At 23.1% G+C, this 11,674-nt stretch overlaps 5 protein-coding genes across 5 annotated transcripts, besides 25 other annotated features; 3 read left to right on the top strand and 2 right to left on the bottom strand.

Annotated features, from left to right (window-relative positions):
• Window positions 1–37: 37 nt before the first annotated feature.
• EDI_171340 (uncharacterized protein) lies at window positions 38–844 on the bottom strand (the record flags this gene model as incomplete). Its single annotated transcript, XM_001736920.1, has 1 exon — window positions 38–844. The coding sequence occupies one exon, from the start codon at window positions 842–844 to the stop codon at window positions 38–40; it is 807 nt and encodes a 268-aa protein (XP_001736972.1).
• A 118-nt stretch (window positions 845–962) lies between these two features.
• Window positions 963–999: a sequence feature (AT_rich).
• Window positions 1,000–1,008: 9 nt separating this feature from the next.
• Window positions 1,009–1,335: a repeat region.
• A 28-nt stretch (window positions 1,336–1,363) lies between these two features.
• Window positions 1,364–1,441: a microsatellite.
• Window positions 1,442–1,472: 31 nt separating this feature from the next.
• Window positions 1,473–1,535: a sequence feature (AT_rich).
• Window positions 1,536–1,571: 36 nt separating this feature from the next.
• Window positions 1,572–2,918, bottom strand: EDI_171330 (uncharacterized protein; the record flags this gene model as incomplete). The annotated part of the gene is made up of 1 exon (XM_001736919.1): window positions 1,572–2,918. The coding sequence occupies one exon, from the start codon at window positions 2,916–2,918 to the stop codon at window positions 1,572–1,574; it is 1,347 nt and encodes a 448-aa protein (XP_001736971.1).
• Window positions 2,850–3,015: a microsatellite.
• Window positions 2,894–3,028: a microsatellite.
• Window positions 3,029–3,120: 92 nt separating this feature from the next.
• Window positions 3,121–3,184: a microsatellite.
• Window positions 3,185–3,204: 20 nt separating this feature from the next.
• Window positions 3,205–3,296: a microsatellite.
• Window positions 3,297–3,309: 13 nt separating this feature from the next.
• Window positions 3,310–3,434: a microsatellite.
• Window positions 3,409–3,588: a microsatellite.
• A 6-nt stretch (window positions 3,589–3,594) lies between these two features.
• Window positions 3,595–3,714: a microsatellite.
• Window positions 3,715–3,720: 6 nt separating this feature from the next.
• Window positions 3,721–3,867: a sequence feature (AT_rich).
• Window positions 3,868–3,894: 27 nt separating this feature from the next.
• Window positions 3,895–4,051: a microsatellite.
• Window positions 3,939–4,129: a microsatellite.
• A 10-nt stretch (window positions 4,130–4,139) lies between these two features.
• Window positions 4,140–4,229: a microsatellite.
• Window positions 4,230–4,454: 225 nt separating this feature from the next.
• Window positions 4,455–4,533: a sequence feature (AT_rich).
• Window positions 4,534–4,877: 344 nt separating this feature from the next.
• EDI_171320 (uncharacterized protein) lies at window positions 4,878–5,813 on the top strand (the record flags this gene model as incomplete). The annotated part of the gene is made up of 2 exons (XM_001736918.1): window positions 4,878–5,591; window positions 5,637–5,813. The coding sequence occupies 2 exons, from the start codon at window positions 4,878–4,880 to the stop codon at window positions 5,811–5,813; spliced, it is 891 nt and encodes a 296-aa protein (XP_001736970.1).
• A 137-nt stretch (window positions 5,814–5,950) lies between these two features.
• Window positions 5,951–6,484: a repeat region.
• A 97-nt stretch (window positions 6,485–6,581) lies between these two features.
• Window positions 6,582–6,696: a microsatellite.
• Window positions 6,590–6,771: a microsatellite.
• Window positions 6,721–6,871: a microsatellite.
• Window positions 6,872–6,904: 33 nt separating this feature from the next.
• Window positions 6,905–7,222: a repeat region.
• Window positions 7,223–7,277: 55 nt separating this feature from the next.
• Window positions 7,278–7,312: a sequence feature (AT_rich).
• Window positions 7,313–7,616: 304 nt separating this feature from the next.
• EDI_171310 (structural maintenance of chromosomes protein, putative) lies at window positions 7,617–10,700 on the top strand (the record flags this gene model as incomplete). The annotated part of the gene is made up of 1 exon (XM_001736917.1): window positions 7,617–10,700. One exon carries the CDS (start codon window positions 7,617–7,619, stop codon window positions 10,698–10,700), a length of 3,084 nt encoding a protein of 1,027 aa, XP_001736969.1.
• Window positions 8,445–8,631: a microsatellite.
• Window positions 9,504–9,646: a microsatellite.
• Window positions 10,695–10,723: a sequence feature (AT_rich).
• Window positions 10,724–10,966: 243 nt separating this feature from the next.
• EDI_171300 (uncharacterized protein) lies at window positions 10,967–11,536 on the top strand (the record flags this gene model as incomplete). The annotated part of the gene is made up of 1 exon (XM_001736916.1): window positions 10,967–11,536. One exon carries the CDS (start codon window positions 10,967–10,969, stop codon window positions 11,534–11,536), a length of 570 nt encoding a protein of 189 aa, XP_001736968.1.
• Between the last annotated feature and the right edge of the window lie 138 nt (window positions 11,537–11,674).

Raw genomic sequence — 11,674 nt, 5'->3', positions numbered from 1 at the left:
ATTTATATTTAATAACATACCATTATATTCTATTTCATTAAATACATTTTTGAATATCACCAATAATACTAACTTTGTTATTATAAAATTGTATTCCATATCCTTTACTATTAATAATTGTTATCATCAAATCATCTTCAATATTATTATGCCCAAATACAATATAAATATCACTTTCTCTTTTACTTACAAGTGGAATATATTCTTTCATTCCATTTCTTCTTATAATGAATAAAGCAGATTTATTACAAACAAAGGTTTGGTTTCTAAGTATTTTAACAGAATGAAAGAATATACCAAAAACATTTCCATACTCAGTAACACAAAATACACCAAAATCTTTCTGTCCAAAAAGTTGTTTGTATATATTTGTTGATGAATTTAGTAATTCACAATATTCGATATCAGGAGATATTATACAATAATCACGAAGAGTACCTAAGAATAATTTACGTACTTTACCACGTAGTATATCAATAAATCTTTCATTTGGACTTGTAACAACAATAACATCTTTTCTTTTTTTAGTTCCATCTGTCATTCCATTAATCCTTCCATTATATTCAATAACCAATCCATTTAACAATTTAACAAGGTTTAAATATTCTTCTTTTATTTGTAAGACCTCACTCTGAGAAATATCTTCTGGTGGATAGCAAAGTTCTTGAAGTTTTTTATCGATATCATTTTGAACCTCACTTATTTTAGCTTGAATTTCATCTACACTTTTAGTACTTTTTTCAATATAAGTATCAGGTATATCTATTAGTTTTTCATCAGTTTGTTCTGGTTCTTGTTTTGGGTTAATGAAGAAACTATCACTAAATTCTGAGGATGTTACCATTGTTAATGGTTTACAAGTGAACTATGAAGATCTTTTATAATGAAGAATGATGTTACCCCAGTTTAGAAATGATGCTTTTTAAATTTTTGATTAATTTTGATTGGTGGAAATTGTTACCTTATTTAATTTTATTGAAAAAAAAAAATAAAATAAATGATGGAAAATATAAATTACTTCTGATTACGTTTTCATCATGTTGGAAGTGAGTAAACCAATTTCTTCAACATATTTTATTTCTTTTGAATCATTTTTTTTCAAACATTCTCAAATTTAATAGTTCATCATTTAATTTGTTATTTGAATTTTATTTTGAATTAAATGATTATTAAAACTCTTCATTGTTTATAATGTTATTTTATGACAAATACATCATTAACAATACACTATGGTTCATCTCTTTTATCATTAATACTATTTAAATAATCCATTTTTCTTAATAACATACCATGTATTCAGCACTAATTCAGCATTAATAAAGGTCCTATGTGGTGATGTTTTTGACATGCATCTTCAAATCATAATAAAAGATATAAAGAAAAAGAAATAGAAATAAAAAAGAAATAAAGAATAAAAAGAGAATTATAAAACAAATATAAAGAATGATATATCAAACAATAAGATAGAAGAGAATAATATCAAAAAGAATAAATAAGAAAAGAATAATAATATAAATGATAATCAATTATAATTTGTTTCTTCCTCAAAATATATTGTATTTCATTAACTGTCATTTGTCAAAACAATTTCTTGGTATTGTTTCATTCCTCTTTAATTCTTCTTCACATCCACATTCATAAAAACAAGATTTTCCAAATGATATAATTGATGATGGTATATTAATTGATGTTAAGGATGTACATTCATTAAAACAATAATTTCCAATTGATGTAATTGATGATGGTATATTAATTGATTTTAATGATGAACAATATTCAAAACATCTATTTCCTATTTCATTAATTGATGATGGTATAGTAATTGTTGTTAATGATGAATATCCAATAAAACAATAATCATCTAATTTAGTAATTGTTGTCGGAATAATAAATTCATTAATATCTTTCTTTTCAATATTCTTTCCATTGATTATTTCTAGATCATATGGTATTTTAATACTAACTAACACTGGTTCATTCATAAATATTCTTTCTTGACTTACAAATTGTAGATTATCTATATTCATTGATGTTAATGATCTACATCCTTCAAAACAATCAAATCCTATTTTACTAACAGATGATGGTATATTAATTGATTTTAATGAATAACATTCATAAAAACAATAATTTCCTATTTTACTAATTGATGATGGTATAGTAATTGATGTTAATGAATAACATAAATAAAAACAATTATCTCCTATTTCACTAATTGATGATGGTATATCAATTGCTTTTAATGAATGACATCCATAAAAACAATTATCTCCTATTTCACTAATTGATGATGGTATAGTAATTGATGTTAATGAATAACATAAATAAAAACAATTATCTCCTATTTCACTAATTGATGTTGGTATATCAATTGCTTTTAATGATGAACAGTTTTTAAAACAATACCTTCCTAATTTACTAATTGTTGTTGGTATATTAATTGATGTTAATGATGCACATCCTTCAAAACAATTCCATCCTATTTTAGTAATTGTTGTTGGTATATTAATTGATGTTAATCTATCACAACCTTTAAAGCATTGATATCCAAGTGATTTAACTTCTGATGGTATTTTATTTCCATAGTTATATATTTCATATTCATTTGTATATTCTATATTTTTATATATATCCAATTCTTCTTTTTCTTTTAAATATTTTGAATAATCTACTAAATACCAGACCACTTTTTTAAATATTTTTCCATCTTTAAATATTTTATCATTTATATCATAAATATGAAATGTTTCAATATTAGGAAATAATTTTCTTGAATAATGATTTAAAGGAATTGGATTAAAATGAAATCGTTCCATGTTTCCTTGAAATCTTTTGATTCCAAATTCTAAATTAATAAAATCTTTAATATCATTAAAATACATTGATACTATCATTATTTCATTATATCCTAATTTCATTATTGATTTATTATTTATTAATTGTTTTTATAGTTCTTATATTTTTATGTTCTAATTTCTTCTTTTTTATTATTTTATCATCATTCTATTTTTATTAATTGATGTTTATTATGAAAAACATTAATTAATAACAAATAAAATATGAATAAAATGAATGATATAATGAATGATAAACAATTATGAATTCATTTATTCTATTATCTTTTATTTTTATTCATTCTTAATTTATTCTTTTCTTTCTTTATTTTTATTATTATTTTATATTTAAATTCATTATTTAATTATGAAATAATATAAATAAATAATATAATGAATAAAACATAAATAAATGAATGTATTAATTGATAAATTAAATTAAATAATAAAATAATTATATAACATTTCAATATTTAATAAAATATGATAAAATAAATGATAAATGATAAATATAATATTCAAATCATAAATTAACAATGAATAAAATAATATATCAAATAATGAAGAATGATAAATAAATGAAATAATAAAATATAAAATTATTTAAATCATAATTTCATTCATTTATATTAATTTAAATCATTTCAATAAATTATAATCAAATAATTATACTACAATAATAATATAAAATGTAAATATAAATAGAATAAGTTAATAAATAATATAATAATATAATTATAAACAATTTAACATACAAAATAACAAAATAATATCAAATGAAAATAAAAATAAGAATAAATAAAAATAAATACAATAAAATGAAATAACATAAACATATAAAATAAATAATAAATAATAAAATGATAATAAATAAAATAAACAAAACATAATATATTTTGAATTTTAAGAATAAATTGAAATTAAAAATAAGAAGATATAAAAATAATTTATATTTTCAATACAATAAAAATGAATAATATCTTATAATGTATAACATAATAACACAATCATATATTTAATAAAATGATTATTTCATTCAATTCAATTTTATATAGATTTGATAAATAAATATGAAAAATGTTTAATGACGATATATATCAAATAAATAAGAATAAACATTTTAATCAATATAACATAAATGATATTATTCAATAAATAAAATAGATAACGAATAATAATATAAAATAATAAATTAATGATAAAAGAAGAAGAAATAATAATTCATTCATATTTATTCTTTTATCATAATGAAATAAAATAATAGAAATATAATAATTGAATAATTATGAAGATAATTAGATTAAATATTATTATTTCATTGTTATTTATTATTATTAACATTGAAAATAAACACTTTATAATTAATATAGTTATTTATTATAATTGATCAATATTTCATACATTTTAAATTAATGATTACTTACCATTTTAATGATGTGTTAATGAATACTTTGTAAACATAATATTGAAGTTATTTTGATTCAATATTTAGTAATAAACAATTAAACATTTATCGAATAGTTGAATGAATATTTTACTTTTATTTCATGAAAAGTACTTGTTTATATCAACATTAAATCATAATATCTTCAATTTGTTGAGGAAGAATAAAAATGAATGAAAATTATAATATTAAGAAGAGTATTAAATTAAAAACATAATGTACTTATTTATCATATTAATTTGTATTTTAATTAATGTAACTCTTTTATTCTTCAATGTTCAGATTAATAAGTATTTATGAACATCAAACATCGTCAAACAAATCAAATTCATCACTGAATGTTTAAAGTTATTTATAATCATTATAATTTCGATGAGTTTAGAAAAAACTAAAAAATTAGAAGGGCATGAACGAAACAAAAGAACCAACAATGTTCAATAAGTTTGAAATTTAGAAATAAAACAAAAAACAAAGAATAACAACACAGAGTCGTTTCATACTGGAATGATGACAACAACCACTTGATTGAAAAAGTCCAAGAACGAGCAAAAGAAATTATTTCAAAAGCAACGAAAGTAGAAAGAAAAAGAAATCAAAAAATGTATAAATTGCTTGGATTGGATGGAAGTCATAGTTCTGTAATGATGCAGATTAGTATATTAGAACAAATTGTAACAAAATATCCAAAGTTCTTTGATGAGATCACATTAGTTAGTGGAACACAGCTATCAAGTATTGTAGTTTTGATGATATCAATTGGATATGATTTAACAACAATCAAAATGATAATGAGGTTGATATTAGAAATGTACCCATCACGAACAGGAATGATAGGTGGACTTACTGGTGTGATGTATGATAATTGTTATCTTCATGTTATTTTAGAAGAAGTATTTGGAAAAATGAAAGTCAAAGACATTAATTATTTAATTGCAGTAGATGCATTACAAGCCGACTCATTTGTTAAGAATCCAGAAGATGAAGAACGAACTCATCATGCAATTTTAATGACTAACTTCAAAGAAAAATATGAAAATATAACATGTGTTGATTTGTGTATGAGAAGTGAAGCAGTTCCAGGATATTTTGAAGAGTATCAAGGATATCTCAGTGGGATGTTAATTGAGAATAATCCAGTTGTATTGTGTATTCCATATTTAATTGGTCAAATGGGAATAGAATTAGATAACATTATTTGTTTGAATATTTCAGATGGAGATTTTGAACCAAGATGTTATGATATGGAAAAGTATGGATCAAGTGGATTTATAAAATGGGGAAGTGAGTTGGTCAATATATTTCAGTTAAGTAGAGTTTGTTAGTGTTTTTGATGATGAGAAAGTATAACTAACATTTAGAGAGAGTTCTCTGAAAAAACAGGAAAGTATTATTTAGGAGACAACTTCTGTAGAATTGACATTGAAGTGCCTAAAGACATTGAATTTAATGATAGAGTGAAACTAGAAGAATATGGAAGAAGTGTAGAAATAACAGAATATTTTGAATGGATTGAAAAGAAGTGGATTACTAATTGAATTTGAATACTCTTTCAACACTAAATTCTTTTGGCTAAAGAATATAATGATACAAATGATAAGAACAATACATTTTCACATTGTCTCATTAATTAAAATTAAGAATAAACTTGTTATTTTTTCATTTCATTATTATTAAAAATAACAAATAATAGATATATCCACAATTTGATTTTATGAATATTGAGAAGGTTATTTTAGTGATTTCAATATATTCTATTTCTATAATAGGGTTCATTTCTAACATATGAGAATTAGAATGTTCATCTTCTAATGTGTTGCCAATGTTAAATATGTAAAATATTAAGTATTTCATATTTTTAATAATGATTGTTCGTAGTATTTTGGGGAAGTCAATTTGTAATTTTAGTGAATTCAATCTTCCTATTGTTTCTTTATGTGTCATCCCATTGATTGTTAATATTACAGGTATTATTTCTACATAAATTATTTCTATACTTTGTCTTAGCTTCTCTTGTAATTCTTTGTATTTATTTATTTTGTAAATATAATTTAATTCATTATTTCTATCTTGACATATATCAACATCATTAATATATCATTTTTTTCTTTGATGATTTGATAATATATATCTGGTATTCTAACATTAAAAGAATAATCATAACCAATAAATCTTTATTGTAAGTATAACCATTTCATCATTGATGATAAATTAATATAAAAGTAAAATAAAAGAAAGAAGAAAATCGAAATGATAGAGAAATAAGAGGTAATGATTTATAACATGAAGTCATTGTGATAATTGTGATAAGAAGAAGAAATAGAAGAAGAAATAAATCAAAACAAAAATCAAATAACAATAAGATGAAATAAAAATAAGAAATGGATAAATAATATACACAAGAACAACAATACCAAATAACATCAATACATCAATATGTTCAAGAAATTAACAATGAAAGAAATAGAGAAACAGACACTGATAATAAACACATAATAACAATGATAATATCGTCAAAACTGAATAAGAAAATGAAAGAGACTACAAGAATGAAAAATAAAGAAATAAAGAATAAGAAGAAATGAATATAATAATATGATGAGTGCTTTAGAATAAATTGGTTAAATAAAATAGAAGATATTTAAAGAAAAGAGGTAAATAAATGAATAAATAAAGAGAGTTAAATGTAATAAAATAATAATTCTAGTAGTAATTTCAATAAAAGAGTTAGTGAATGCAAAAACATTAATTAATAAATTAAAAATTGAAATTGAAAAGACTTAGAAGTAAAAAGTGTTATAATCAAAAAACAATGGAATTATGGGCTATTGTTTTTAACACAACCAAACATAGTCCAGGACTAATTGACGATAAGGGTCTATTTTGTCTTAGTAAAGCAAGGGATAATATAAATAAAACCTATTTAAAACTTAATTAACTCATTTTTATCAAAAAGTGTTTTAAGATTTTATTAGCGAACCATGAAAGATAAAAAATGATACTATTTAATAATATTATGAATTAATAATAAAAATATGGTGAATTAACTACAGTTATAAACTAAATACAGTAAGATTGAATATAATAATTAAATAAATGCATCAAATAATTAATGTTGTAAACAATCATTTTTAATTTTAACTTTAAAGATAAGCAGTGTTGTTAGCGTGTAATAAATGAGCCGTACAAAGAATTAAAACAGAACTAATTCATTAAAATAATCAATTTCCAGTGTTTATAACATTTAGTTGTCATATATCTAATACTTGATCTTTTTCATTTTTTAAGGAAAACCCTTTCCTAAAAATGAGAATAAATAACCTCAAAACTTAAAGGAATAAATGAAAAGACAAAACACAACACAAACAGCACAATATCACCGAGGATCAATAATTCGAATTAAGATGGAAAGGTTTCTTACATATGATTCAGTGGAAGTATTTCCAGGAAAAGGATTAAATGTTATTATTGGTCCTAATGGAGCAGGGAAATCTTCAATTGTTTGTGCTATTGCACTTGGATTAGGAACAGCCCCAAAAGTCCTTGGTCGGAGTAAAGACTTAAAAGATTTTGTAAAGATAGGAGAAGAGGATGCTGTGATAGAAGTAGAGTTATTTAATGGAATAACACGAGCGAATAATTTAGTTATTAGAAGACAATTTAATTTAAGTAATCAAAGTAATTGGTTTATTAATGGAAGAACAGCAAGTCACAAAGAAGTTTTACAGAAGTGTAATGAATATTGTATTATGATAGATAATCTTTGCCAATTTCTTCCACAAGATAGAGTTTCTGCATTTAGTAGTCTTAACCCAGCAGAGTTGTTAAGAGAAACAGAAAAAGCAACAGGGACCTCTGATCTTGAAGAAAAACATGACCAAATAATTAAGGCTCAAGGTTCTATTGGTGAGTTAAGAAAAAAATCTGCACAACAAGAGAAAGGGATTCAAGAATTAAAATATAGAGTAGATGGATTAGAAAAGAGTGTACATGAGAAACATGAACAAGAACGAAGACAAACACGACTAAATCAATTAAAGATGAAAAAACCATGGGCTGAATTTGAAGAAGTAAGAAAAAAGGCTGTTGGTTTAAGAGAACAAAAACAACAATTACAACAAAAACTTGATTCATTGCATCAAGAAATGACACCAGTTGAAATAGAATTTAATAAAATTAAAAATAAAATTGAAAGTGAAGATAAGAAAGTAAATGATACGAAGACAATATGTGATAAAAATGAACGAGAAATTATTATTGCAGAAACTCAAAAAGAAAAATTAGAACAAGAACTTTCAAATAAAAAGAAAGAAGTAGAGTTAGCAAAAAAGAGAAAAGAAGAGAAGAATAGAAATATTAATGAACTTAAAAATGAACTTATTATTATTGAACAAAAACTTAAAGATATACCAAATTTAGATGAACTTGAAAAAAGAGCAAATGAAGAACAAGTTCAATTAAAAGGATTTAGAGAACAAATTAATGAAAAACAAGATAAAGGAGCTTCGTTAGACACACAATTAAGAGAAATGAATGGAAAAATATTACAATTAAATAGAGATTTGGCAAAGTTAAATGATTTAAAAGAAAATAAATTAAGAAAAGTATTTGATTATGACGCTTCAGTAATGCAAGCGTATAGATGGTTACAAGAACATAAAGGATTATTTGAAGAAGAAGTTTATGGACCAATTTGTGTAGAATTAAATGTTGCAAAAGATGAATATACAAACTTTGTTGAAATGTGTGTTCCAATATCTGTATTAAAAGGGTTTGTTGTTACAAATAAGAAAGATGAAGATACTTTAATTAGTAAACTTGTTGAAGAAAAAGGAACACAAATACAAGTTTTTAAAAGAGAACATGACAGTTATGGAACACAAGCTACACAATTGAGACTTCATTCTGAATATGGGATATTAACTACAATGGATAAGGCAGTTGTTGGACCAGAAGCAGTATTAAAAGTAGTAGAGGATATGTGTCAATTAAGTAAGAAATTCATATGTACTAAAGAAACTGAACAATATATTGAAAGATTACCGCCTGGTACATATTTTACTCCATCTAGTGTAATAAATAAAGTTAAGTCAAGATATTCAGATGCAGTTTCTGATAAAGTTAATAGTATTAGAAAAGCAAGATTTTTAAGTACTGCAATTGACACAAATCAAAAATTAAAATTAGAACAAGAAATTAAAGAAATTACTCAAGACCTTGAAGGAGTTAAAAGAAGTATTGAAGAGAATAGAAAAGAAATAAAAATATTAGAAGAGAAAAAACATGAAATCGGAAGAGGGATTGAAGAGTTTAATAGAGTAAAAGGAGAAAGAGATAAATTAATAAGATCAAAGAGAAGTAAAGAGAATAATTTAAAACTATTTGAGAATGATGAAGACCTTGATAAAAAGATAGGAGATTTACAAAAAGGGATTAAAAAAATACAAACAAAAATTAATGAACAAGTATTAAAAATGGGAGATTTATTGAAGAGATTTATTGAGGCAAAAATGGAAACAAATCCAGTAAGTTGTATTGTTAGGATATTAAGAATTAAACAACTGAGATGTAAAAATCAATTAAATGAATTTAAAAGAAGATTATCAGAATTAGAAAATGAATTTAGAAGAATTGGGCAATTATATGATGATGCAAAAAATGAAGCAGTTAAAAAAAGAAAAGATGCTGAAGCAGTATGTATAATTACTAATGAACTTAATGACATATTTCAACAATTACCAGATGAAGTTAGTGCTATTGAAGAAGAAATAGAAAATGAAGAAAGTAAATTAAAATATAGACAAAATATAGAAGAAAATGTAGAGGAATTATATCAACAAGCAAAAAATGAATTAAGTAAAAGGCTTGAAGATGCACAAATAGTAAATGAAGAAATTAAAAATGCAGAAGAAGTTATGACAGGAATTAAAGATGAATGGTTAAATAAAGTTAAAGAAGTAGTTGAACATATTAATGAATCATTTAGTATATATATGAGTCAAATTAATTGTAGAGGAAGTGTAGAATTAGATGAAAAAGAAGAATACGATAAATATGGAATCATTATTAAAACATTGTTTAGAAAAGAAGGAAGTTTACAACAATTAAATGCACACACACAATCAGGAGGAGAAAGAAGTGTTGCAACAATGTTATATTTATTAAGTTTACAAGAACAAACATTTTGTCCATTTAGATTAGTTGATGAAATAAATCAAGGAATGGATCCATTAAATGAAAGAATGATTTTTTCTCAAATAGTTAAAGCAGTTAATAAAGAAAATGCACAACAATATTTTTTAGTTACTCCTAAATTATTATCTGATTTACCATTTGGAGAAAATATGACTGTGTTATGTGTTATGAATGGTAAAATTGATCCAGCGCCATACAGTTTTGATGCTATAATAGATTCAATGAAATAAAATTATTTTTATATTTTAAAATAGTTTTTCAATAAGTGATTGTAATAAATGTTCAATAGTGTACCTTTTTTTCATTTTCTTTTTAAAACTAACAATATACTACCAAATACACGTAATCAACTAAAATTTCTTTTGTTTAGTTCAATTTTAACTTCCTTCCTTGAGAGATTACTATTTTTAGATAGGTAAACCAGGTTAATGATAACTATGAAGGGAATCTATTGATATAAATACTAACAAAGAACTCAGATTGATCATTTGTTGTAATGAGTGTTAAGCTTTCTGATTCTGAAAGACTTGCTGAAAGGTATATTGAAACAAAAAATTATATGGTTGAAGAACAAGGATTACTTATTGCTCTTTTAAATAAATATTATGAAATTCAAGTTAAATTACCAAGAAAAAAATCATCTAAAACAGCAAACCTTGTTCGGGTTGTTGCTATTGGAGATGGAAATGATATAATTGATTTTACTAAAACTGTGGAAGATATTTGCAAATGTAAAATGTATTTTGATGAACATAATGGAGTAAGTGAAAAAACTGCTTATAGGCGGTTTACAAATAATAAAATATCTGAAGCTCATCATTATTTAATGGATTTACTTCGTCTTCATGGGTATTTCTACAATAGTTATTATTCTTCTGGTAAAAACCATAGTAATAAAACTGAAACGTTTACTGATATTTTTAAAGAAGGAAAACATTTGTTTGGATTACATGACATTGTACAAAAAGGTATTGAAATTAATGAATGGATGCATTCAGAATTATCTTCTAATGATTTGTTATTTTTATCAAAAAATGATACTATTCTTCAATCGTTTATTAATTAATTTTATTGTTTTAATGCTTATTTTCTTGGTATTTTTGTAAATTACTCTAATAATAAGAAAGAAGGAGTTATTTCGATAATTCTCGATTTACGAAATATTTGAATTGAATATTTTTACACTACTGAACCTTTTTTTACA

The sequence above is a fragment of the Entamoeba dispar genome, genomic scaffold (assembly GCF_000209125.1).
Source record: "Entamoeba dispar SAW760 scf_1105229460157 genomic scaffold, whole genome shotgun sequence".
In the NCBI taxonomy this organism is placed as follows: domain Eukaryota; phylum Evosea; order Mastigamoebida; family Endamoebidae; genus Entamoeba; species Entamoeba dispar.
This window is presented reverse-complemented; position numbering and strand designations above follow the sequence as displayed.